Source organism: Barbus barbus (genome assembly GCF_936440315.1).
Source record: "Barbus barbus genome assembly, chromosome: 19".
NCBI lineage: Eukaryota > Metazoa > Chordata > Actinopteri > Cypriniformes > Cyprinidae > Barbus > Barbus barbus.
The window spans coordinates 22,368,149-22,396,057 of record NC_136747.1 but is presented as its reverse complement, the minus strand read 5'-3'; the positions used below and the strand labels follow the sequence as shown (position 1 = coordinate 22,396,057).

The following is a 27,909-nucleotide window of genomic DNA, read 5'->3' as shown; positions in this document are numbered from 1 at the left end:
GGATTTCTGAATAACTTTTTTTTATTTTTTTATACTATGTTTGAAAATCCTGCCTATTAGCCAGCAAACATCTGAATGCATCTGAAGGCTGAATGATTTATTTTTTTACTTTACACTTTTTAAACGTTGATTAAACGTTAATCAAGTTGTTATGAAGTTGTTACCCTGTCCTGATTCAAGGAGTTGACTCCATAAACATCAATCTGTGCCTAATGTAATCAGCCACAGCTGATTCCCGAGCAGGAGTGACATTAAATTGAGTGGTACCATGCCGGGCCTTAATTTCAGAGTCAAGAGTTACTGTGTAAATTCCTGGTCTTTTATGCTACATTTATTTCAGAGAACGATGCAACAGCGTGATGCAACATTTGCCACACAACTGAAGTGTGACCAGAGTCATCTCTTGATAAAATCCTTATTTGATCAGACAAAAAACTTGCATCTTCATCTAACTGTGTCAGCATATAAATTGGCTATTTCAAACAGTAAAATTGTGCAAACATAAGCCTAAAGTGAGATGAGCATGAGTAATTATGAAACAAATATTCATCGCAAACCAGACTAGTATGAGAGAGAAGTAAGTCCAGGATCACTAAGCAGGAAACAGAAACGCAATGGATCGATCACACTGTAGTGAGAAGGTGAAAATTTAGCTTGAATTGACTGGATACACAGATTCTGATAACTCGGGCTATGCTTTGTACAGCTTGCAGTTATATAGTTTTACAGTTTTTACAAATGGTCTACATTTACCCATTCAAACACTAATTGAGAATTACATTAAATGGGCTTAAAACTCTGATTTTTGTTCGAGAAAATGGTGTCTCAGTCATAAATAGTCAACATGAGTTCAAGCCATTTAGCTACAATAAAACCTCTGCGTATAATGTTGATCGTATTTTATTGATGAATGAAAGGTGTTCGCGAAACAGTGAAAAGCAAAGAAAACAGTCACTGAAGCAACTAAGATGAAAAGACTCAAAGACATCATGGTTGAGACTGCACTCCGGCACAGTGGTTTTTTCCAAATACATCTTTATTTATGTCAGTACAGTAAAAGCCTCAGGGAACTGAGGGAGGCCATGATGATTCTGCCCGACAACTTCATTTCTTCTGCATCTTCTGCCACTGTTGGCAAAAACGGCTCGTCTCTGTACATCTCAGCACCTTACCTCAAAATTGTAAAGTTTACTTTTTCTCTACACTGCTGTTTGTCCATTAAAGACGATAATGAAGTTTAACTACCTGTTAGGGTACATTTAATTACATGTACAAAATAAGATCAAAACTACCAGCTTTGCATAACAATATATATTGATCATCAGTAGAACTTAACTTGGAAAGTAAAAAAATATTACTTATCAACCTTAGTTAAATGTTGATCCAAAAAACCATTGAGTTCTTTCCCAAACATATGCGCAAGATACGTGGACACAAATTCCAACTAAGAAAAAGAATGTTAACCTTTCAATTTGATTTTTGATAGAACTAGACACAAACTATAGAGATTAAAGAAGAATTAATGAAATGAAATAGAATAACCACCTCTTGTTTTGTCTGCCTTCAGATTCCATCTCATTCCCCCAGCATTCCTTGCCAGATATTCTTTCCATTTCTCTGCTCCAGTGCTCCTTGACTTCATCTTGTTGGAAAAGAACAGATCTTGCACAAGAGTTTTTGGCGATCTGATTCCATGCCCCTGGTTACTTGAATAAATTTGCACTTCTCTATTGTGATCTTGTGAAGGTGTTCAACACTGTCCCCTTCGTGTCATTGTCCACAGCAATCTTTGTCTTGCTGATAACCCAACCGCACTTGGACTTCTTTACTTGCTCTGTGACATGCACTAAACACCAGAGCATAGACACACTTCAGTAATGCGGAGGCAAGAAGGGTCTTTTAGGGGGATAAAAGGGGCCCCTGACTCTGGGAGGTCCACCAAAGGGTGGGCCAGGTCGCTTGCCCCTTGGAAAGGGCGGCTCATAACGGACCGGTGGTGGCCTACGAAGGGGCCTAGGAGCTGGATAGTGCCCAGGGTGAGGTGGACGAACATGGTGTGGTGGTGGAAGCCTGTGCTCCAAGTGAGGAGGAACCCTGCGCTCTGGGTAGTGAGGTGGGATTTCTTCAGGATAGTACTCTTGTGCATGAGGTGAAATCGGGTGCATGTCATAATGAGGGGGAGAGGGGCTACGTGGTGGTTGTTCATAACATGGGTCAAAGTATGGATCTTCAGGTAAAGGTCGAGGAGGACCTGAGGCTTCATGGTAACCTCTTACTGAAGGAGGAGACCCAATGCGGTGATGGGGTATACTTGGAGGGTGCTGCAGAGGTACTCTTGGTGGATGTCGGTGGTTGTAGTCCACTTGACCATTCGGTGGGATTTTAGGAGCAAGGTGCGGTGCATGAGCAGCCTGAGAGGCCCCATCCCCATGTGGATGAAAAGGCTCCTTGTTTGGAACCTCATGAGACAAGTGTTCATAATCAGAGTTTGCTGAGGCATACGATCCATCAACACCACCTCGTTCTGCTCCCCCAAAAGGTTCCTGCAAATCTCTGGTGGGACGAGGACCACTTGTTCTCGAAGATGCTGGATGCATGAAGTCTTGTGGTGGAGGAGGAAGCTTTGGGATCGGTGGCAGAGGTGTGGTAAAGAAATTAGGTGCAGCAAGATCCTGTCTTGGTTCTTTGGCAAGGTACGGCTCTGCACCATATGCATCAGAGCTGACCAATACTTGCTTCTCTGGATCATTTCGATAAGCATAGCTACCTTCCACTATTTTAGAATTTGGTCCCACATCACGAATTAAGGGGTTCTGTCTCAGCTCTTGAAGCATCACACTGGATCTCTCTGTGGCTTCTACACTCAAAGGTTGCTCTTTGCTGGACAAAGAAGAGGAACGCATTGCTTCGATGCGTTGATGCCGCATGGCTTCTGCCTCAGCAAGAGAGGGCACAGAGTTTTGGAAGTCTTTTTTTGGTGCAGTCTTCTGGTGCATGTCCGTATGAGCTTGTGGATCGGCGTGAGCCTTTTGTTCCTGCCAAGATGGTAGTGGACACATTGATTTAGCATCCAAAGTTGTAGAAATAGGCACTGTTTGCCCCTGCTGATACGGGAACAGCTCTGATTGAGGAACATCCATAATTTCATCTTGCGTTGGTGTAGCACCAGCTTCATCCCTTACAGGGGTTCCACCAAGGTTTTCTGTACTTGCTGAAGGGCTATCAACAGCTCCTTTAGGCCATGTCAGAACAGATGGAAAGCCCAAATTAAAGCCTTTCAGTACTGGGTGACCTTGGAGGAAGTTATCAATCTTGCAGTCCAAGGCAGAGCTGAGAGAAGAGCTTGGAGTTACTTTCTCATTCGCCATATTGGACTGCATAGGCGTAGGAGCTACACATCCTTGAGAGGTGGGATCCCTAGCCAGTGGGAGACTAGATGGAGTAGGTAAGACTTTAGGAGATGTATGGGTCTCTGCTGTAATAGGCGTGTTTAGGGATTGCTTTTCAGAATTTGAAGTTGTGGTGGTCTTTGCAGCCGGGTTGTTTAGCAAAGAGGACAGACCTGTGGGAAAAAAATTATAGAAAGAGAAAGATAGGGGGTAGGGACACATGGGTCAGCAGATTGATTTAAATACACAACACATTTTCTGAAGAATTCCTATTAAGGGCCAGACCACTAACAGCTTATACTAGCACAAACCCTCTTTTGGCATTAAAAACTACTGCCAGAATTTAATAAAGGCATGGAGAGAAAAATGATTGATGAAAAGGCGTGGACAGTTATTTTTGGGGCTGACTTTATTGCATATGCAGTTGTAAAAGCTTTTAAAATTTATGGGAGGAGATTATATAAATCAATTGACAAATGTGATTTACCAAGGTTTGCGGTATTCAGTTTACTATTATTTGTACCATTATTTAACAGCCAAAAAAACAGTAGATTACCCATACCTGATTATCATCAGCTTTGCTTGTTTGCGACCCTACACTAATTTACGCTGCTCTTGGTAAATTTCATTGCCGCTTTTATGGGATTGCATTGTCACACTAATTTGCCCTGTTTAGTAAATCTGGCCCCAAGTCTTTTCTAATATCATCTGCTGTTGCTTCCACAACTAGGCAAAAGATGTATAAAGTTTTAGGTCAACATGAAATTATCATGAGATTAAAGTATCAAACCCAAAGAGATATTGTTTAAGAAAGTTAAGACTCTGCTACGCCCCCCTAAAACGGCTCGTTCAAACACGCCCCTACATGTCTACGTCACAGTGTGGGAAGATTTGTATAACACCGGTCAAACGTATACGCAATGAAAGGAGGTGTAACTTTTATTCTTGCTGTAGTATTGTTGTTGCCGCTGCCATGTCGTGGAGACACTGTGTGTTTCATTGTGAAAAAGAAAGTACTTTGTTTGGCCTTCCAAATGAGTACACAACTAGAAATCAGTGGATAAGTTATATTTACAACACTGTTCCAGAACAGTACAACTCAAATATTCGAGTGTGTGCAGCGCATTTTACAGGACTATTTCCGGAACCTGGGAGAGAGTAGCCTACAATGTGAACTCTATGAATGGCTGTGATGTGAACACTATAAAGTGGGGCAATTCCAACTTAGCAAGGACAGTCTGGTGCTTCTGACTCTCAGCCTGTAAGTACGTTTCGATATTTAAAGAATTTGCTTGACTATTCAAACACGAGTTTTGAGCAGTGTAAAGTAGTGCTTGTCACACGCTTGAGGTGTTTGGCCAATCACAACACAAGGAATAGCTGGCCAATCAGAGCACACCTCGCTTCTCAGAACAATGAGCGTTGTAAAAATTGGCACGTTTCAGAAAGGCGGAGCATAGAGGAGCAACAATAATGTACAGTATATGGAAAATAATGTGTTTTTGGAACCTCGAACCACGTAAACATTGCATTACACCAAATAAACAAAATAATGTTCTTTTTTAGCAACATCATATGACCCCTTTAACTTACATGTTGTGATGCACTTTCGAGTGAAACATTATATTTAACAAGTAGGGTGGACTGCATCCATCAGAAATTGTGGGCAAGTGTACCAGAATGAAGACACCTGAATGTGAGTTCAGATTTGACTCTAGAGGAATATTACGGTCCTAAATTCCTGCTTGCCTGGCACCAATTTTGAGACTTTAGAAAACCCACATTACCTAAAGCAAAAGCTTCAAACATCATTTGTTTAATTGTCATATGTTATTAAGCTTTTTGGCTTTTGGTTAACATAAATGATCTAGGTGACGTCGTCTGAGAAGGAAGTTGTTTCAAAGGTGGAGCAAGTTATTACATTTTGATGAAGGATTACATCAAACGTTTTCTTCAGAATAACATACACTTAGGAAATCACACACAGTGAGACAGCAAACGTATTAAAATAAAAATAGGGTTAATTTTGATTTCATGTTGACTTAAAACATCTTGAACTACTGTGTTCACAAATTTCATATCCCAACTTTAGTTTCTCAAATAATTTTTCTTATCCATTTCTCACCCTGAAAACCCCCATGGGTTTGTGTTTTCGATAGAGCACTGAGCAGAGTGTTGGGGTTGATGTCCACCCTAGAAAGGATGCTGGCCAGTGGATTGGCTGGAGGGGCAGAAGTGGGATTGGGAGTCTTTTGAGTTGAGCTTGGAGTAGAAGGTACACTTGGGGAAGACCGAGATACAGGACTAACTCCTACAGCTGCAAAGGCGAAAGCAATGTTTGAATGAAATTTCACTTTTCATAATATCATGCAGTTCTCCAAATCCAAATTACAAACTTATTTTACTTTTAATTTTTTCTACTTTTTAATCAACAAATAGTGGAGCTGTAGACAAGAAAATTAGTAGGGGAATGGGAGTAGACTCAACAAAGGCCACATTCAAACATGCATCTCAAATGAGCACCACAGCTTACCACTAGGCCACGGCTTTGAACATTATGCATGTTTAATAAAATAATTGAACCTGTATATGGCATTATGTACAAATCAAATTTCAGCATCTCACCTGAGTTCTTCATAGCATTTGTGATTGTGCTGAGGATGGAGCTGATCTTGCCTAGGTCAACACCAGCAAGGTTCACTGGCAGTGATGGTGTGGTTGGTGTGGTGGTGGTTGTTGTTGTTTCTGCTGAGGGAACAGTCACTGCTGGGGTGGCGATCTGCTTTGTTTGTGTGCCTTCATTTGTTGGTAAGGATTCTATGACATTTGGGGTGACAGTGGACTGTTTGGACACAACAGCAGAGGACACTCGTTCCTCAACTGTAAGGAGAAAAAAAAATAAGGAAATATAAAAACAAAAAAAGAGAAAACACTGCATCCCAACAGCTTAGCAATAGTTTCTACTGAATGAGAAACATACCAAATATCAAAAAACTTGGTAAAGGTCATATGGTACCTATGATGGCAGGTGTTTCCATCTCCTCAACATCCGAGAGGTCCATGTCCTCTACATCACGATTGTCTTTGTCTCCCAAAGGGGCACTTGGTGGTGAGGAACCCCCAACAGATGAGAGAGGGCTGGGAGCATCAGCCAAAGCAATGAGGTCCTCCTCCATTGCTTGCCCATCTAGCTCTGGGTCTGGGGTACCAATCCTTTCCAGAGCGTGGAAGGGTGACTCAGAGCCCGTGGGTGAAGGAGCATCTTCAATTGGGGAGGGAATGGGGGAGTCATCTGGATCAGGCAACATATTCTTCAGTGCATCGAGCTTGCGTTTAAGGTGTGACACCCGGTTTGCAAATGTCTCATAGGCCTGGAGAGGCAGGATTTGGAGAGTTCCGCTATTAGTTCCAATAACTACATCTATCAAATTGTACATTAAAAAAATTGCCATATTAACAAATGCTTTGTTTTTGGAATTGAGCAATACAAACATACATTACAGTTCAAAAGTTTGCAGTCATTAATATTTCTTTTATATATATATATATATATATATATATATATATATATATATATAACCTTACAAAACCAATGAAAAGGCTAATATTCTTATGAAATGGCGAAATATGGCTGTCACAGATTGACTAAATAAAACGACATTTTGCTACACAATGGTCTGGATGTCTTTATTTTTGTACAAATTCAATTGTGGCACAATGCAGCTGAGACCACTAAAAGCATTAAATGAGCATTTGGTCATTACTTCTGAAAGGGCTATTTGCTGCTTTCAAATATAAAGATAGTTTTTTATATGTGCATTGAAATAATGAGTCTGCTGGAAGACCTGAGGCTGCTGTGAGTGAGGAGAGATTAAGAAATAATTCGATTTCATAAAGTGCTTTTTGGAAATATAAATAAAACAACATTTTACTTATTTTGTACTCAGCCATTTCATTTGAAATGACCTGATGGTTCTCTACATTCATTCTAGTCTCCCAGTGTGGATAATTCAAGAATTTAGTCATATTTCTGCATTAAACACTGCAAATTACACTGTAAATTTATACAGGATTGTAGCTAATGTATGTTTGTAATATCATTTCAAATTACAACCAAAAATATCATCACAATACTCACTTTAGCCACAACCTTGACCTCTTTATATTGCATCTCATAAAATATATCTGCATTCTCCAGAGCTTCCATCAATGGAGGGCCATTTTTGACCTCTCCATCCAGAAAGGAAACAAATTCCTGAAGCTTTGCACTCCCATCTTCAAAGTCTTTAGAAAACCTTTTACCTCCTGCCTTGTCTAAAGTATGAGATGTAGAAAGAACGAACACACAAAAATTTGAAAAAATTTTGATATATTAATGAATGCATATTTAGAATCTTAAAAGGCCACTGTTTACTGACCTTTCAATTTCTTCAGAGCCTCTGTGCTGCACACATCCACTCTCATTGCAGCTAACTGTTTCTCTTTTAGCTCAATATCATCCATGGACTTCCTGTACTTGGACAGATGCTCAATAAATGCTGTAGGCTGACAGGCAAAAAACAAAACAAAAAAAAAGGTAGGTAAGAAGTTGCATAAAGGAAAAGTATAGCCATTTTCAAATTTCCCAAACCAAGAGGTCCAAAGAGCCATTCAATTCCAGTGTGAATAAAGATGATTACTTACCACAAACTCTGCAACAATCTTGGATTTCAGGGCAGATTTGGAGTTGACTGGAGCTGAAACTAAAATTAAGGAACATTTAAAAAGAAAAATCATTACTTTGTAATAAGAATTTCAAAAATATTTTCAAGTCTTAACATTATTATACATTAGGGCTTGGTTTCACAGACAGGGCTTAGACTAAACCAGGATTAGGCCATAGTTCAATTAGGACATTTAAGTTTGTTTGTTTGTTTGTGTTTAATGCCGTTCCTCCTCCTGTGGCTATTTTCATGGTGAGAAATATTATAGCGGAAATATATCATTTTCATAATTTACTTTTGCTAAAAATTCCAAAACTGTATTTGGCTTAAAGGGGTCATTGGATGCTAAATTCACTTTACAAGTTGTTTGAACATAAATGTGTGTTGGAAGTGTGTGTACACATCCATCCTATTATAATAAAAATCCACCCAGGTTTTTTTTAACTCCCTATTGTAAAATCTGTTCTGAGATTCCTGTCAGAATGACGTTGTTCTGCACAGACCGCTCCCACGATAGTTGATTGACAAGGCCGTCTTACCTTAGACCCGCTCTGAGTGAGCTGAGAGCTGTCTTCCATTGTGTCGACTCCGGTGCAGGGGAAGACAAGAATGTCTCCGGTTAAACAATTGAGGTGTTTTGTTGTTGGATGTAATAATGAACATAGCAGTCGTCATTTACTTCCGACATCTGAGCTGCTGAAGACGCAGTGGATTAACGTTACTTTTGTTTTGAAGGGAATGCGCTGATCATGATCTGCCTAAAAGCGTCTATGTTCGCGCGAATCATTCGTGATCCAGCTTCATCTACAGAAGAAGTGAGTATAAGGGTTTTTTATGAATCTTTGCAAATCACCTTTCCTAATAATGTGCTAGTTAGCCAATTTCATGGCTGAAGTTTACAGCCTGCTCGTCACCCCACGGAAGAGAGGGGCGGGGTCAGCAGAGCTCATTAGCATTTAAAGCAACATGGACTAGAATGGCTTGCTGAAAACAGAGCTGATTTTGACAGGGTAAAAAAGGTGTTCATTGAGAAATTTTAACCAACTTGTGGAAAATGACCCCTTTAACTGTTAAATATCTCTTCAAAAGAGTTAACTGAATTAAAAAAAAAATTCTCAATGAGTTGAAACCAGCACAATCTAATAAAACATGTTTAATGGATAAAGGAATTAGGGAGAGAGAACATGTTGGAGGATCTTCCCCTAGTATTAAAAACTGCCTGGAATGACCAATTCTACAGTGGGGTATAAACAATCTGGTCCCATTGGTTAGAAAACTGATAGAAAATATTTTTTTCAATTTGGGACTAATTTCATGGAGTTTATGCATTGTACATAGATTCTACTCTCTTTAGACAAGTCATTTTTATAAATGGGCCCTAGAAAAAAACATTACTGGTGTGCATCTTGAGACGAAACAAAAACACAGATATATTTTAAGATGAATCAATGCAAATGTCTTTCCGTTGAAACAGTTCAGATACACATTTTAGTCCGGGACAAGGCTTTAGCCTTGTCTGTGAAACCAGGAGTTCAATGTTAAACTTAAAAACAAAGACAAGCCTATAAAATGCTCTCGAGAGCAACATTAAGATGATACATCCTTAGTTATTAATTCAGACCTTTCACTGGTTCTTCTTTCTGAACCAAACTGTTCTTCAGCTGACTGATGAACTCCTCTGAATAGACACTTCTCTCTTCCCAAATGGTCAGTATCCTCGCCACTGCCTTGTTCACCTTAGAATCCTTTGTGGCACTACATGAAATCGCATTTACAAAGATTCATAATGTAAATTAATTTAAAACAAATTAGCTTACAATATCACATTAATGCATACTTATAGAAGCACTCATTACTAATGCATTGACTGTAGCATCACCCAAACGCAGTTTTTTAGTCACTGCCTTCGTAGTAACATACTTTCTTACATTTTACATCTACAATCAACCATGATTCATTTATTTAAAAAAGAAAAATATAGGCGAACACTGTATATAACTCATAACTTAAATACAGTTTGATTTGTCTGTTAGTTATTCAATTATTAAACTAAATTGTCCAAATCCAAAAATTTCCCCAAAATAAAACTTATTTAATAAATAAAAAAAGTATTTAGTATTTTACATAAAAGGCACTGTAGTGGTCTATATGAGCAGAGAAGATATTTCCTGATCTTGAGAACAATGTGGTTAGGTTCATTGATGAAAGCAGACTCACCTGATGAGCTTCATGGCTTCTGGCAGCACATCAGTAAAGGTGGTGCGGTAGACTATGGCATTTTTCCTTTTACAGTTCTGAATGACATCATTTGCCAGGTAGAAGAGATTAAGCCTGTGTTGCGCATCCGCTGGGAAAAGAATAAGGAAAAGTTTAACTTAAACAATCCGTTTAATGACCCGCTTACAATGGCACGACCTTTGTCTAATGTTATTAAAGATGGGCAAACCATAATGAATTGGTTAAATTCACGCTAACTAACATTGAACCATTTATGAGGAATGTCACAAATTCCTGCAATCTCTTTAAATTCCATCACATGCTGCTCTTATCAAAATGTATCTACTTTCAATAAATCCACAAGATGTTTTTTTCAACTACAGGTACTTTTATGGCCCATGGTTTGTATTTTATTAACTGTTATGAGCTCTATTATATTATTAAGACAAAAGGCCCATTCACACCAAGAGTAATAACTGTAAAGATAATTATTATTAGCGTCCACACCAATGCACTATAATGTTCTGTTTATTATAAACGTGTGCTGCAGTTACATCGCCTGCTGCTTTAAATGTTTGAGCTCTTTAAAACAGGATGAATTCTGATTGGCTGTCAATGTTTTGACAAAAAACTTTTTGATAACAATTGCGTTCCTGTATGTCGCTATTGAAATAGTTGTGATACAAACTTTGCTATTCTTTTACATTTAAAACTGCAACTTTATCGACATCCTGGCATGAACAGCCCTAAACTCAAACTACTTTCGGTCAAATAAAAAACTGCAGAGGAAATGTTTTACTATTAAATCACTTTTATGTACATATTTGATTATACCCTTGTCTCAGTCCTGGACTATAGTATTAAATTTACGATATTCTATAAAAATAAATTTAAAAAATAAACCAATATTTCAATATTAACTGTGAAATTTACATTTTACAGCTGCAATAGGCTATATGATTAGAAATGCATAAGAAACACCATCAGTTGGTTAAGAAAAAAATAAGGCTTAGAAAGACAAATAACAGAATATCCGCACAATATTTAATCAAAACAATAGTAACGTTTACCTTAATATTTTGGTATTGACAATATTAAGGTAAACGTTACTACACAATCAAATGTGGTGGAAGCCTTCAAATCAAATCATTTCTTCCAGAGGTCCACTAATCTTAGTACACACTCTGACAGAGTCACAAAATAATACAGCGCATAAATTGTTCAAAATTGAGTTGAAATGTTCACGTAGCTCATTATGATAACTTCAGTTTAACTTTACATGTTTCCACATTTGAGATCCTTCAGAAGGGCATGCAGAGTAACATGTGCTATACACAGTGACCATTTTTAATCTTATTTCTAACAGTATTCATTCTACTTCATCCTCTTTTCATCATTGTGATTTCTGAATCTGAATCTTCTTCAAATCTGAAAATTACAACATTCAACTCATCTCCAAAGATCAAGGACAATGAGATTTCTGCAGTGGCCGAGAGAGCTCAACGCGCTGCAACTTCAGAAAACACATGCAAATAGAAAAAGCACCTATTAGGCTAATAATATCCAAAAAAGAAAAAAAGCTAAGGAATAGTTTACGATCAGAATGTTAAAATAAACAAAAATCTCACCTTTCAGCACAAATATTGATAAATATGTCTCAGCTATGTTCGTCACTTTGCTGTTCCCTTGAAGGAGTAGTTCACTTCCAGAACTAAAATTTACAGATAATGTAATGTACTCACTAGTAGTTCACTAGATAAGACCCTTCTTCCTCAGCTGGGATCATTTGGAGACCTTTGAAGCTGCATTTAAACGGTATTTTGGAAGTTCAAACTCGGGGGCACCATAGAAGTCCATAATATGGACAGAAATCCTGAAATTGTTTCCTCAAAAAACACAATTTCTTTATGACTGAAGAAAGAAAGATTTGAACATCTTGGATGACAAGGGGGTGAGTACATTATCTGTAATTTTTTGTTCTGGAAGTGAACTACTCCTTTAAACATTTCCAATTTGGTCTGTGCCTATTTGCAGAGCGTTTCTGATTTTGCAGCGCGTTTCTTTATTTGGTTTTGTTGTGAGCGTGTGTGTGTTGTCAAATTGATGAAGATGTTTTCTTAATTTGCAGGTACTACGGATTTAGTCTGCTTTTAAAGTCTCATTGTATTTATAAAACACTCATGCTCTTGCAAACTATTCTAACTCAAACTTTCCAACTTCTGCAATCATCCAAAAGTAAAAAGAAAAATCCTACTGGCTTTTTGTCGAGGGATGCAGAGTGATGCCAACTTCCACAAATATAAAATGTCATGCCGTACTTGGAATTTGTGCTCTGCATTTAACCCATCCAAGTGCACACACACAGTAGAGAACACACATACACCGAGACCACACACCCGGAGCAGTGGGCAGCCAATGCTGCGGCGCCCGGGGAGCAGTTGAGGATTCGGTGCCTTGCTCAAGGGTCTCACCTCAGTCATGATATTGAGGGTGGAGAGAGCGCTGGACATTCACTCCCCCCCACGGACAATCCCTGCCAGACCTGAGACTCGAACCCACGACCTTCGGGTTACAAGTTTGACTCTCAATCCATTAGGCCACGACTGCCCACTTACTCTGTCAAACCTACCTTGTACTACTAACACTTAATCAGAAAGGCAAAGACACAAGCTGTGTACTTTAGGAACGAAACAATTAGTTCCTAAATTAGTAAATAATCAATAACTAATGAAACATCAGTTTTGTGCTACTCAGAAAACCTCCATTAGTGATGCCACTGTAAAGTAGTGAAAGTTTTCTATGAAAAAACTAAAAACAAAAACACATTTAGGCACCTACTTACATTTTACTGTTATATGGTCTTAATGCAATAATTTCCATTTGGCAAAACAGCACGTCCTAACAGCAAAAATAGCAACCATTTTGATCAAAAATAATCCCTCTTATTGAACATTAAATTTAAGTTTTAAATTAACCCATATATATAAAACTTGAAATCCTATAAGCAAGACAAGCATTTAAATGTTCATACAAAAAGTTTAATTTCAATGGAATTGATGAAACTAATTTCACTTATGAAATATTTCAAGTTTATAGAATATAACAGTAAAATGAAAATTGAATCCTGTAGAAAAGTATTTCAACAGCAACTAACAGCACAATCTCATACGATTTAGCATCCTGGCCACATGCAAATGCTTTGAAATTTCAATAATTTTATTCCTGTAAAGTTTGCTAATGTGCTTTTACCCATAAAAGTGCTTGTAGAAAAGTTTAACTGCTGTTAAGCGATCCACCATCATGGACAAGTTGCTCCATGCAAAGCACAAAGACTGGAATAGTTGCATTGTAATAACTATTTTCATTATTGATTTGTTGTTACAGCACTAAAAAAAATCCCTTTATGAGCATATTCTCAGAAACAAATTATGTTAAAAAAACAAGACACTTTTATCTGGATCAATGATGCCACAACAATAACACACCAACCCGTCTAGAGAGATCAAAACCTATATTAAAGAAATATTTTAGCTCTGCATATCATTCGAAACAGATGGACCAAAAATGTTTAAAGGTGCAATAGGTGATTGTCTTGAGAAACATTTTTTCTTATGCTGGTTGAAAGTCACATCCCGATAACAATCATTAAGTTAAGTGGTCTAAATGTATTTATCTGTATTTGTATATTCTGTGGCGTAGGAGGACCAAGAAATGTACATTGACTTTCCTGCCTGTCAAAATGTATTTGCATACGTCTGTATTTGCACCCTGTTCGCGCAGACAGGATACGTCATCAGCGCGTTTATGTATGCTGTGCAGACAAAGCGAGAATGGCAGGCAAACATTAACAACCTGATCTTCCTTCCTGGTATTGTAGTATTTTTGCTAACTGTACTATAAAGTTCTCTCACCAGTTAATGACATATCAGGGCTCCAAACTGCGACTAAAATGGTCGCATTTGCGACCAAAAATATTAATTTGCGAGTGAAGTTTTTGCTGAGGTCGCCACTGGCGACTATATATAATTTGCATGAAAGGACTTTTTTCCCCCTTTGTTTTGCGCTCACATCTTTTGTTATGTTCACGTATTAAACTTACATAAGACGATGCGCATCAAAGTTTTACTGGAAAAGAGTTTCAAACAGCCCTCGTCTCTGCCGCACACAGTCTGCTGAACGCAGTGAGAGAGACCTGAAAGGTGGTAATATAAACACCAGTACCCCGCGTCCACACGGTACGTGTATGCGTCCGGATCGCGCGAGCGGAGAGTATCGCACTTAATGCTCAGGCGCGATCTCTTTAGCACCTCAGTTAAAGCAGCAGGTGAACCCATTATATATTTCGATTTACTACTATAGTATGCAACAGGGACGTGCACAGGGGGGGTTGCTCAGGTTGCCCTGGCAACTGCCCATATGCCCTTTTCGACTCACGTTGCCCTTCCGAGGAAAAAAACAACAACATCGTACAATGGATGCAGATTTTCACGTAGGCCTAGATTAATAATAATAATAATTAAAAAAAAATCGAAAAGCCTCATTCACTTCTATTCGGGCACCGAAAGTGAAAGTCAGTAGGGGAAGGGCAAACTCTGTTTACGTGGCTGCTGCAGCGCTGCACGTGACGGGCACCTGAGCTGAGCCTGCATGAGCGGGCGCGAGATTGTCGCGGTTGTCAAGTGAGGCGTCTCATATGGAGCGATTTTTGTGCCGATATTTATCAAACAAATCCAGTGTTTTGCAAATAAACACAATCTGCTTTGCAAATAATTTTTTTGCATTTGCCTTTTTATGAGGAAACTTGGCTTGATTTTCTCACAAATGCGACAGGCTGATTTTCTCACACGAGTGCGGGCTGATTTTCTCACATATGCAATTGAGCAAATTTCTTTTCCAAAACAGCAGATGGCGCTGTCGGTCAATTTATGCTAGTCTCCCGAGACCTGAAACACCTCTTTACCTTTTCAGACCAATATGAGTGGGGAACAGGTTAGTTTCTGTCTTACTAGATCTATAATTAACCATTTAGATTTAGATTTTCACTAAGTGACCCTACTACAGTGTCAGTGAAATTCACAACAAGTGCTGTAAAGTTGTTAACATGATTGATTAGTTCAAAAATCAGAGGTGAGGAGGCACATAGGGCAGGTAGGCCTAAGTGATGATCACCAAATATGAGATGAGAGGACCATGCTAGAAAGTATAGGGTTAAAGAGCTGCATGCTAAATAATTGTAATCTAAAAAAGCAATGGCTATTTTAGAGGTCATTTCAAAGATCTTGCCTGAGCAGAAGGGGATATTGATATTGATAGGGATATTGATGTAGGGATTTTCATGACTCAAGTCATGTTTTTCTGTGTTATTATTAGTAGTAGTTAAGGTGATTGAGTGCTGTATTTCAGTGTTTTACTACTTTGTGTATATATATATATATTTTAATAAAGACCCTGTTATTCTCAGTCCTTCATATAGCCCATGAGTTGTTTTTTTTTGTGGTGGTGGGGGGGGGGGGGGGGGGGGGGGGCTTTTTTCAGGTCAGAGCAACCGCCCCTCAAAATTTCTGTGCACGTCCCTGGTATGCAATGAACATGATCAAAAGGTAGGCAATAAGAAAACCTATAGTACAACTTACTGAAATGTTTTATGTAAAAGCTCATTCAGTGTTTCAAACTGAGGAAATGTATAAAGCTTGTAAACATTGCATTGTAATACATTTACCTCAGAATAACCACTCAGTGTCCATAAACTCATCAGTCAGCTAGAAAAATAACTATAAAGAGGAGCGTTTTGCTATATTTATGCGCTGTTGCATATTAATATTTTTACTTATTCTGTTGTACATGATTCAACTCCTCCTATAAAATTGCATTTTACTAATGAAGAAAAACAGACTGAATGTGTGAAAGACGTGACAACATTTATAGGATGCACTGCACTCAGTTGCCAAGTGATGCTTATGGTCCATGATATTGCTACAGATTCTGTGTAACGAACAATTCTTTGTGACTGTATATTTCAAGTTGTAAAAGACATTTAATTCACACTTTAAGTGAACCTGGTCGACCTGATCATCTACAAGATGGATTAAAATGCTGATAAAGCATAGAAAAGATAAGACATAAACACATGACAAAATGATTGAAATGTTAAAATAGGGGGGGAAAATAAAATGATAATAATAAAATAAACCACTTTTATTCTGTGGCACCTAAAAAAATAATTTGGCGCCTAAGTTTTTCTTTTATAGGAGCCAATGGCTCCTTACTCGATTTTTTTGTCTGGAGCCCTGCATATAATGTATTGTAATAATGTTATTAGGGCTGTAACGATGGCAGATTTTTACCACCGCGGTGGTAATGGACCAACCACCGTCATTGGCGTGGTGTTGTTATATATATATATATATAATTAATATTAATATAATATATTATATATAATGTATAAAATATATATATATATATATATATATATATATATATATAGGAAACTCTGTGTATGGCATTTAAGGTAATTTGTGAATTACCATAGACTTATAGTCCAAAGAAAACAATTTGCAACTATTACACTTGTATACCAAACTTTGTAATATGCTTGTTATAGAGTGTGTGACGTCACGTGCTCTACTGCCGGTGGCGCAGTTATCATGGTGACCATCACAGCCCTAATTGATGTCTCTGGTCGTCTGGTCTGTGTGTACATGTGTTCAGGGGGCGTGGCTTTGGATGGTGATTTGCAGGGAGGGTGGGACGACTTTCAGTGCTATCAGGCTAAAGTTTTTTCCAAGATCTCTTACTGCACCTTTAATGTGTATGCAATTTATCTTGATGGAAACATCCCTGAGCATTCACATGCCTGGCGTCCACTTACAGGGATGTGCCCGAATTGCGAATCCGTATTCGGAAAGGCACGGAAAACTAATAATGCGTTCTAAGGAGCCACAAAAGGTACATGGTTAGCCACTTACTAGCAGTAGACTAATACATAAAATTTCACTTACCATATAAACAGAGAGAGGTAAGGAGAGATGACCGATAGGACGATGCCGAATGATTTGCAGATCCTGAGCACCACTGACAAACATCTAATCTTGTGAAATGTTTGGTAAGTAGTGCCGCTCCTTAGTAGATTAGGCTGCGTGTGATCACGAATCTCAAAAGTGAAAGTAAAAAGCAAACACGCATTCTTAAGCGATTTCAATGTCCCGCATATTAATAACGGCTCCCTGAAAGCACTGAAATATATTTTTCTCGTATATAACGTATTTATTCCCTTTACGGTAGCTGTAGTACATATCATTACCTTTTCGAATACCGGATTCGGATTTGGGCACATCCCTAAACACTTACATTTACTTTATTTCCTTACATTCCCACAGGATTTTGATTTGATTCTTTGATTTGATTCTGAATCTTTCTGATTCTGACATTCCCACAGGATTTTGATTTAGTGATTGAGGTCACTGACCCATTTTCCTTTTCCTTCAAAAAGCAATCTAACATAGGCTAATAGTGTTCTTAAATCAATAATATTTTTCCACATATCTTTAACTACACACCGCCCTAAGAAAAAAACTAGACTGTCAGTAATTATACTGTCAGTGTCAAGTATCAATCTTAAAAATTGGCATTTTCAGGTTTCATAGAGCGAGCAAGTCACCTGATCGATTCAGTTTATGATTCAGAACAATGGATCGCATTCATGAAAGTTGAGTAAATATATGAGTAAATTCTGAGTAATTTGCACACTGAAAAAAACAAGAAGATAAATTTACTTAGTTTTTATTTTGCAAGTTTTTGCACATATTTTTAAAGTAAAATTTAAATATGGAATTAAGTCAAATCTACTTAACTAAGTTATGTAAACTTAGCAAAGGAAATTAAGTAAATTTAACGTGGCCAGGCAGAGTTTGATAAGTAATTTTTACTTAATTATTTTAAGTTTAGTTTAAGTATATTTCACTCAGTCACAGTTTGTAAACTTTGTTCAAACAACATAGCACTGAAAAAAACTGCCTATAAGGCATGTGGTTATGTTACAATCACGTATATAAGCAAGTAGATAACTCTTTATTCCTTTAAAAGGTAATATGTTGACTCAATATAGTTATTAACTGAATGAACACATACTTGGCACATGATACACAATGACAGTGACAATCAGTAAATGGTGTTTGAGTATGAATGGGTCATTTTGAATAAAAAATTAACTCCATGCGTCACAAAACAGCAAATTACTTAACCTAACAACAAAAGCAACCATAAAACAGTGTAAATACATCTTGAAAACAACAACAAAAAAAATAGTACCTTATTAATTATTCATGCCCAAGTGCATGATGGGAACAACGGGATCGTGACGTAAATATTTACTTAATCTTTGTAAAAATAAACAATTCCAAGTAAAATATACTTAAGTTAAAACTTTAAATTCTACAAGCTTAAATTGAGTACTAATATTGACTTTTTTTCTTTTTTTTTACTCTCCTCCGGATTCACAAACGCTTCGTAAACATCCGATTTGAGAGTAAAACGTGTATGTTAATGAATTCCAATCATTTGTAAAGAGGGCGCTCGTGCACGCTCATTAACAATTAGCATAATCCCGCCTATGAATTACAGCTACGCAACTTGTGTGTCAAGGAACGCAGTGGAATATTCTTGTTTGCTTTCTCAGGTTTGGCTGCAGTAAATTGCATAAATGCAAAAAAAGACTAACAGGTCATATGCCTAAAACTTAATATTCAATAACTTGTGTCCAACAAAGTTTTTACCCAGCTGAAAAAAAGTGTCAGGCACTCATCTTAAAACGACCAGCTGGTGGTGCTTGAGAACGCTTTGTTTGGTGGCACAGCGTTTTTCCAGCTGAGACGCTTTGGTTGCTAGGCTTTGGAATATCCATGGTAGCAATGTATTATTACCAGCATCTAATTTTTAAGAATTTACTACATTGTTGTAATCAGTAGTTGTACAAGTAAGATTGTTGGTCAGTATTTGTCCCGCCACTCCTCTATTCGCGGCTGGGTAAATCGTGACAGTGCATTTTCCATTTTATCAACTCAGCAACAAAAAAAATAAATAAATAAAAAAAACTTAAAAAAAGAGGGCAAGGGCTAATTAACTTGTAATAATTAGGGCAATGCATCAAAATTCAGTGTCATCAGTTTGCCAAAAACAACACAGAACGTTTTACGCACCATTTACACGTGGTAGGGAGCAGATGTACATTTTAAAAATACGAACATTTTCATGAATTCAAAGATTTACAGCAGAACGGCTTTACGAACGATTTACACAAATTCGTTCTGCTTGCGTTTCATGAAAGAGGCCCAATGACAACTCACAATTAGGTCTGACCAATTCATCCAATGTTTTCCCTTCTAAACATAATCATGAAATACTGCAAATAGTGTAAATATAAAAATATAGTAGAGAGTAATTTCACACTTTGAAAAGCTAATTGCACCATCTTTATATTTATGCCGCTTTTCTCTGACAACATATTCATCATCATTTCATAAAGTCTGTTCTGTCATCTACAAAACCAATACACATGTAAAAATGCAATTTTTGCCAATAAAGACTTCAAATGCATATCGCCCATTTTAACGAGACCCGTTCGAACAAATCCAAGCACATTTAACACAGACCCTTTCTATTACATTATGACCAATGCCTTTTACCACATGATGCAATAATATTATGAATCTACAATGCATTAATGCAATGTAATGAAAGCTGAAAATAAATTAAAGTCTGTGTAAAGTCAATATTAAGTGTGCTCTGAGTTTGTCACACCACTGAAAAATGTGTTATTAACCACCCAGCCATAAAAAATAAACGTCAAGTACATAAAATAAGGTATCAATCTTGAAAAAATAAGCAGTATTCTTTGCTCTAAAACACTGGGGGCGTGTCCACTGGCGGAGCTGAAACCACGCCCACTCGCGGGAAAGCTGCGGTCTCTCTCAACTGTCTTCCTCTAGCAGCTTATGGAGACCGAGCTGTTTTGTAAATGATCGCAACCAGGTATTATGGATCGGCGGTCTCTATAAAGGCCAATCTCATTAACTGATCTCAAGCTAATACTGATACTGCACAGTGGACACAGGAATTGAGGCAGTGTCGCATCGTCGCTAAAGTTTATAAACTGAATTTCTTTTAAATTCTTGCCAGTGTTTAAACCATTCGGCGCTCGTGCGCTCTCCTGGAGACGAGCACTCATGCACACTTGCAGCGCACATGGGTTGTTGACGTGACATGGCATTTTCACTGTCCCACAAGATAAAAATTCATATAATTAATATTGTCGTTATTTAAAATCCAGTAAATCAATAAACATTTATTTGTCCTACATGGATCTGTTGTTATAAAAGCTGCAGAGTTATTCAATTTTTTTTATTTTTGAGCCAAATCTCAAAATTGTGTCTCAAGCATGGTTCAATAAATTACAACTTTTATAAATGAAAACAAAAAGCATAAAAATGTTAATAAATACCTCAGGCATAATTGTACAAGTGAGGAGGAGAGGGAGGAGATCCTGAGAGAACAATACAATAAAAATGATGCCTTAAAAAGAGTAGCCATATAGTTTTAAATTCATTCACATCTTAATGAATAGCCTATAGTTTGAATATTAATCATATTTAGCTGTGCCACACATGCAGTGGGGGGCTAGAAGAGTTTCAGTAACATACTGATTTACTAAGAGACTGAATTTTGTTGATAAATTATTTTTTGTTTTGTTTAAAATACATGTTGATATTGTTTGCATCAAAATTAAACTTTCTTTCTCCTTTGACATGTTCAGAATTAAATATTTTAACTATCATTTCTGTCCTTTTGTGTGACACAAAAGAACAACAGATTTGTTTTTATCTCAAAATATCTTAAACAGTTGATTATTGCAATAGGGGAGATACAAATATCACAACTTAAAATGGTATAATTTTCAGCAGTTTTGAACAAATGACAGCAAAGTCATGGGGAAAAAATAATGTTAATTATAAATTCAAATTAAACAGCACTATATGAAAATAAGGGTCTAAAACTTAAGATAATCTCTCTCTTGCTATTTATGCATTATCAGGGTTCCTACACATTTTCCATTTCAAAATTTCATACTTTTCCAGTCTCAAATTTCCAAACCTCTCAGTAGTCTTTCAGACAATATTTAAAATAAATGGTTCATAGAGCATTATATTCAGCTTTATATTTGGTATATAGTAGAGTCATCTGCAAATATTTTTTATTGAATATTTTTATAAAATATTAGATTTTTTCCCGAAGTGACAACATACAGAGCCCCTAAAATAACAAATAATAATAAAAACAAAATTTTTTTTGAATGCTTATGCATTAGGGCAATGACTATCGCATTCAATATATTGTGCAGCCCAATTATGCATTACAATTTCTATTTTTATATAACCTATTTCCCTTGTGCATCACTGCCATCTTACTATGAATAAAACGAGAGCATGGATGCACATGAATTTACGGAGATCTGCTTGCTCAAAATTTGGCTTTTCTTATGGTAGTGCCTTTAATATCAAGGCACTAATGTCCAATTTAACACATCCTCTGTGGTAGGGATGGGCGATATATCGCATCTGGTTGCATGCGCATCTCGTCAGTAAAGCCGGTTCCTTGATTAGCGCTAAATCTCCATCACCTGTTTTCAAATGGAGCGCCATTTAATACACGGAGCCGTAGTTCACTGACAAGCTACACAATATCGCTTTCATTATTGCAGATATATCGCCTTCGACAATGAACGCAAATTGCGTAGCTTGTCAGTGAACTACGGCTCCGTGTATTAAATGCCGCTCCATTTGAAAACAGGTGATGGAGATTTAGCGCTAATCAAGGAACCGGCTTTACTGACGAGATGCACATGCATATCGCATGCAATATATCGCCCATCCCTACTCTGTGGCAACACAGAAACTATGACACGAAATGGGCCGATGGCATAACATTTGCCAAGTTCAAGGGTCTATAAAAAAGACTGGTACTGTAAAAAAGTGTTTAAAATTTGGCTTTCATTAGGACAGTATGCCATATTTCAAGGCCTTGGGTCTCTTTAACGCATAATCTGTGGCGGCCAAGAAACCACACTGCAAAATGGGCTGACGGCACAATAGGTGGATCAGTGTGTATTGTCCTGCGCCAAGTTTAATGGTTTTTTGTGCGCACATAAAAGTCTGTATATTTTTGCAAAGGTCTCTGAGGCTATGTAATGGTGCAAAGAAAATAGTGAGGAGAAACCCAAAATGCTTATAACCTGAATTTTGCTTAATGAAGAAGTGTCTCTTGAATTCATTCAGTCGTATTTAACAATCACTACAAAGAAAAAAAAAAAAATAATTCACTAAACAGCTGCCATGAAACCTTGCTTCTTGTATAGGGTTGGGAATCGAAAATCGATTCCAGAATCGGATACTTAAGGTCAGTTATAGGATACTTCTCAAATTTAAATTCCGCCTATCAATTCCTATGCGCTTTTTTCTTCATCTGTGAGGACCGGACCTAGCGATCTGCAAGAAACTTGCTCTCAATCTAAGTGCTCCAAAGTTTGGCTACGTTTGCGATCAGAAGCCAAAAAAGCTAAATATAATATCTGTAATAGCTAAACATGTTGCAAGAGAGACGTCACCACCAACATGACAAAGCACTTTAATTTAATAGATCGTTAAAGATCGCGAATTCAAACACCAACGTGATTCTATTCCTAAATTACAATGATTCATCTGTTTCATTCCTCAACCTTTGTCATGTGCGATCAAAGTTGTGATCACTTGGTACGTCCGTGCAGCGTACGATCACACCAGTAAAGGCCAAAGTATACTTTGTTTTTGTAGTTCTTCGGTCGACACATGCGCACTAGAAAGCTTCATTCATGTTCAGTGTCTGCTCTATTTTTGAAAGCCGAGCTGCCTCATAGCCTCTCGCTCACAAGCGCTGTAAAAAGTGAAGTATACTTTGGCCTTAAGTGTGATTTGAACAGTTAAAGAGAAAAGCTGTCATTAGTCATGCATGAAACCGCTTCACAGTCTTTTCAGATATAAACTAGGTTTAAAGGAAAAGAGCACTTTTAGATAAATAAGGCAATAGTAGATGGCACTCGTGAAGGTAGTAAAACAAAGTTCTTTATGAACCGCAGGATTGTAATAAAGATTTAAATGCAAAAGAAAAGGTAGTAGTGCTGACTGTTTATGTGGTAAGTTTTAATGGTTGTGATAATGTAAGAAAAGTAGTTTAAATGTTTTGCCACTTGCTTGAGCAACTTAATATATTAATCTAGAACAGGGGTGGGCAAACTCGGCCCTTCCAGGCCACTTTCCTTCAGAGTTTAGCACCAAGCCTAATCAACCACACCTGAACCAGCTAATCAATGTCTTCAAGACTACTAGAAGGCTACAGGCAGGTGAGTTTTATCAGGGTTGGATCAAATCTCTGCAGGAAAGTGGCCTGGAAGGGCCAGGTTTGCCCATCAATGATCTAGAAGTAAATGCAAAAGTAAAAAGCATTGAATAATGTATTTATTATATTTATTGCATTTAAACACATCCAGTAATTGTATTATTGTCGCAGACAGACTCTTGGGAGTCGAGAATGACGATCGAGGATTTGTGGAGTCATCTGTGAGTCCTCATGAGGCTTCGAAGCCAGAAGGCAGAAACACAGAGGCGGTTGCAAAGAGGGCAAGGTTCGCCAGTAGTTGGGGCAGGGGCAGCTCTGTGTCTGCGGATCAGTTGCAGACTCCTGTGTGAAAGCACAGTCTGTGCTGATTCTACACTGCTTAACATACCACACATGAACTGCATACGCACTGCAAACGGAGTATGTGTGAACCTGGTGCAAAAGGCCACCTCACATACAACTCACAAAATCAGGCTTGTGCCGTGTGTAAGCTATTGTGCCACAATTGCACAATTGTCAAAACAAAAAAGTAAAGCATGATTAAAAATTTAAGTGAGATAAATATATATTTTTGAAAAATGTCTAAAAATGCCCCCCTCCACCCCTCAAATAAAATAAAAAAATCCCCTCTCACAAGAGTCACCTTTTCAAAAATGAAATTCAGGCCCTGAATAAATGTCTTAAAATCTTGATTGGACCATCACTACAAATAATTCTACATGTTAAAAAGAAGGCTTTAAATAGATTGGTGTTGGTGATCGAATCGGCAGATACTGCTTCCTGTGATCTGCGATTGACCTCAAAAATAAGAGCACCCCCTAATATACACTACCACTCAAAAGTTTGAAATAGAATCAGTAAATCCATAAAGTGGAACTAAAAACACTTATATTGTGACCAAATAAATTCAATTCTTTTGAAATGTCATTATCAAAGAAAATAATGTAAATGTTTAAACAGCACAACTGCTTTCAACGTTGATAGTAAGAAATGTTTCTCGAGCATCAAATCAGTTTATTAGAATGATTTATGATGGATCATGTGACTAAAGACTGGAACAAAAATATAGCTTATAATATAGAAATAAATTATATTTTAAAATATATTAACATAGAAGACAGTTCTTTCAAGTTTAATACACAATATTAATGTATTACTGTATTTTTGATCAATAATTGAAGACTTTTTTCAAAAACAGTTAATAAAACAAACAAAAATCTTTCTGACTTCAAATTTTTTGAATGGTAGTGTATTCTTGCATATTAGGAAACATAACTCATTCCAGGATAACCAACTCTTACAGTTTTTAATTTTTAACTTAAGCTAGAAACACGTTTGACTAGTAATATTGTTTTATACTGTAGGTGTGTGCAATAAATAGTCAGATAAATCAATGCCTGGAGTTTATGCTTCTCTATTTATTGAAACAGCAGTGACATTTAAAGCTATTATTCATAAAACAATGCAAAGGAACGTCAGCCAAAGATGCACAGATCCAATTAGAGACTTATCCAAGTATGAACTATGCCATATCTATGGCATAAAGTCCAATGCACACAACAGTCCTTTAACACCTCAAGTAGCATGGTAATGTTCTGGAGCAGGATGCAAACAGGATGAAACAGTACTTTTCACTTCCACGCCAAATACTTTTTATTACTTAGCAATTGTAAAACTTTCAGCAACCACCCGGTTAATGTGTATTTTGTCCGTATGATCAGTAGCGGTTCATCGATTAAGTCCCAGCAGTCCCAAGAATGTAACAAACTGCAGGCAAACAAACATTTGTGAGATCCATCTCAGAATAACAACCCACCAGAGTCTTCATAACACAAATCAATTAAATCAGTACTGAAGAGGATGTTAATAAAAACAGATTATTTTAGGTTCTACTGAACAGTGACACAATGGCTGTGTTTTAAAAACACAGTCTAGTGCCTGAAGCCCAAAAGTGCAGCTGACTTGAAACACACCTATAGCCAAATTTGCATCAAGGAAGTTTGTGTGTAAAAGGTTTAGAGCATCAAAATGGTTATCAATACAGCAGCTAAATTTATTAAAAAAAATTACCTCATCATGCACAACAGGCTGAGGGAAGCAAACTCTGCTAACTTTTTTTTATGCGTTTTCACTTTCCCGATAACAGAACAGTGCAAATAATGGACAGAAACTTTGCTTATGAAAATATAGCCTAGCTTATGTGGACTCTGAAGTGCTTATACGCCCAAAAATGCTGATGATTAGGAAGGTGCCTGTGGCACCCATAACACAGCTGACCCTGAACACTCTCGTTCTGCCCCAAAATGTTTAAGAACCAAAACATCCCTTACTGCCCAAAAACGCTGCTGAATCGAAACATGCCTATGATCCCCAAAATGTGGCTGACCCTAAACGTCCCATTCTGCCGCAATATGCTTTTAGCCCCAAACACCCCTATGTAATCCAAAAATGCTCTTGATCCCAAACACCTCCTTGATCACCCAAAAACGCTGCTGATTTGAAACATGAAAATATAGCTGATTTGAAACCTAAAATATAGCTGACCCCAAACACCTCAAAAACTTTTTTACCACCCAAAAATATAGCTCCTTTGAAACTTGTCTAAGACACCCAAAATGTAGCTGACCCTAAAAACCTAATTTTGCCCCAAAATGGCCAAACACTCTTTTATTGCTCAAAAAAATGCCTACAACATCCAAAATGTAACTGACACCAAACACCCTATTTTGTCCAAAATGGCTGCTGACACCAGACACCCCCATTTAGCCAAAAAATGATGCCAAACACCATTTATTGGCCAAAAAAACGTTGATTTAAAACATGCATTTGACACTCAGAATATGACAATGACCAGAACACCATAATTTGCCCCAAATATAACACTTGCTAACTGTGAACGCCCTATTTTGGCACAAAATGCTGCTGAACCCCAAACACCCATTTATTTTCCAAAATCATTGCTCGTTCAAAATGTAGCTTACTAGAAGGCCCAATTTTGCCCCAAAATGCTGCTGGCCACAAACACCCCTATTCAGCCCAAAACTGTTGCTAGTCTCAAACACCACTTCACTGCCCATAAATGTTGTTGATCAAATTGTGCCAATGACACCCAAAATGTAGCTGACACAAACATCCCATACTGTCCCCAAATTCTGCTGACACCAAACACAAACCCTGCTGATTCTAAAACACCCAAAATGTACCTTAATTCTGCCCCAAAATGCTGCTGACAACATTTACTGCAAGAGCATAAAAATACTGCTCACTGTAAGCGCCTCCATCCTTAATAAAGTTGCCACTGGACTCAAAAGCAGACATTTAGCTGAAAAAACGACACTCGCCCTGAATGTCCCATTCTGCCCAAAAATGCTGCTGACCTCAATAACCCCTTTACTGTCCCAAAACGTTGCTGACGGGAATTGTGACAAGCACACCTGAGCAACTGACCCCCCTATTTGGCCCAAAAATGCCGCTGACCCCAAACCCCACTAACGTACTCTGATAGATAATGTTTCCCAAAAGAACTGCTGCCTTTGAAGTCGCCAAAATGCTGTCTAGGAAGGCAATTCTCTTGCTTTTTGAAACACGACCTATGTCTTGACCTGATAGGAATAAGTTAGCAGTTTGCTAACTAGCCACAACAGTTGTTTATTGGGCCGAAAAAGAAAAACTAGCCCGTCACAATTACTTCTGCTACTTTCTCACACAAATATCACACACGTCCACTTTGAAAGCCCAACTAACACAAATTTGATCCCGTAAACAGGTTGTTGTATCACAGCTGGACTCAGATTAGCCTACGTGCTACGGCTAACGTGCTAAATACTCACATTTGCGCAGCCACTTCACCCAGTATCGCACGATCACGCTGTGATATTTCTTGTTCTCGATGCACCAGACGGATAGTCCCTGAATGGATTCCATGGTGTTGGACACAGTCTGAAAGCGACGGTCCAAAGTGGACTCCAAGCGCGGCGATGAGCCACTATTGTGGCCGCTAACGCCTGCACTTCCAGCCGCCATTGTCCAGGTGTTCTGGTCGCGGTGCTGCCCCTCACTGGTTCATGTGTGGATACTGCATCATCATGGGACTCTGGGACTCCATTATTCTCAATATTACAATAACAACATTACACATGTACAGCCGAATGACCTGTCGTGTTTATCATGCTTTCTTT

The 27,909-nt window shown here is 37.8% G+C and overlaps 1 protein-coding gene across 1 annotated transcript; it reads right to left on the bottom strand.

Moving 5' to 3' along the window:
• LOC306885284 (regulation of nuclear pre-mRNA domain-containing protein 2-like) lies at positions 1-27,784 on the bottom strand. Its single transcript, XM_079441709.1, has 10 exons — positions 27,562-27,784; positions 10,310-10,439; positions 9,714-9,847; positions 8,073-8,131; positions 7,808-7,934; positions 7,528-7,703; positions 6,406-6,760; positions 6,015-6,269; positions 5,515-5,706; positions 1-3,562 (listed from the first exon to the last, which is right to left on the bottom strand). The coding sequence occupies exons 1-10, from the start codon at positions 27,752-27,754 to the stop codon at positions 1,872-1,874; spliced, it is 3,312 nt and encodes a 1,103-aa protein (XP_079297835.1). The 5' UTR covers positions 27,755-27,784; the 3' UTR covers positions 1-1,871.
• Positions 27,785-27,909: the final 125 nt, after the last annotated feature.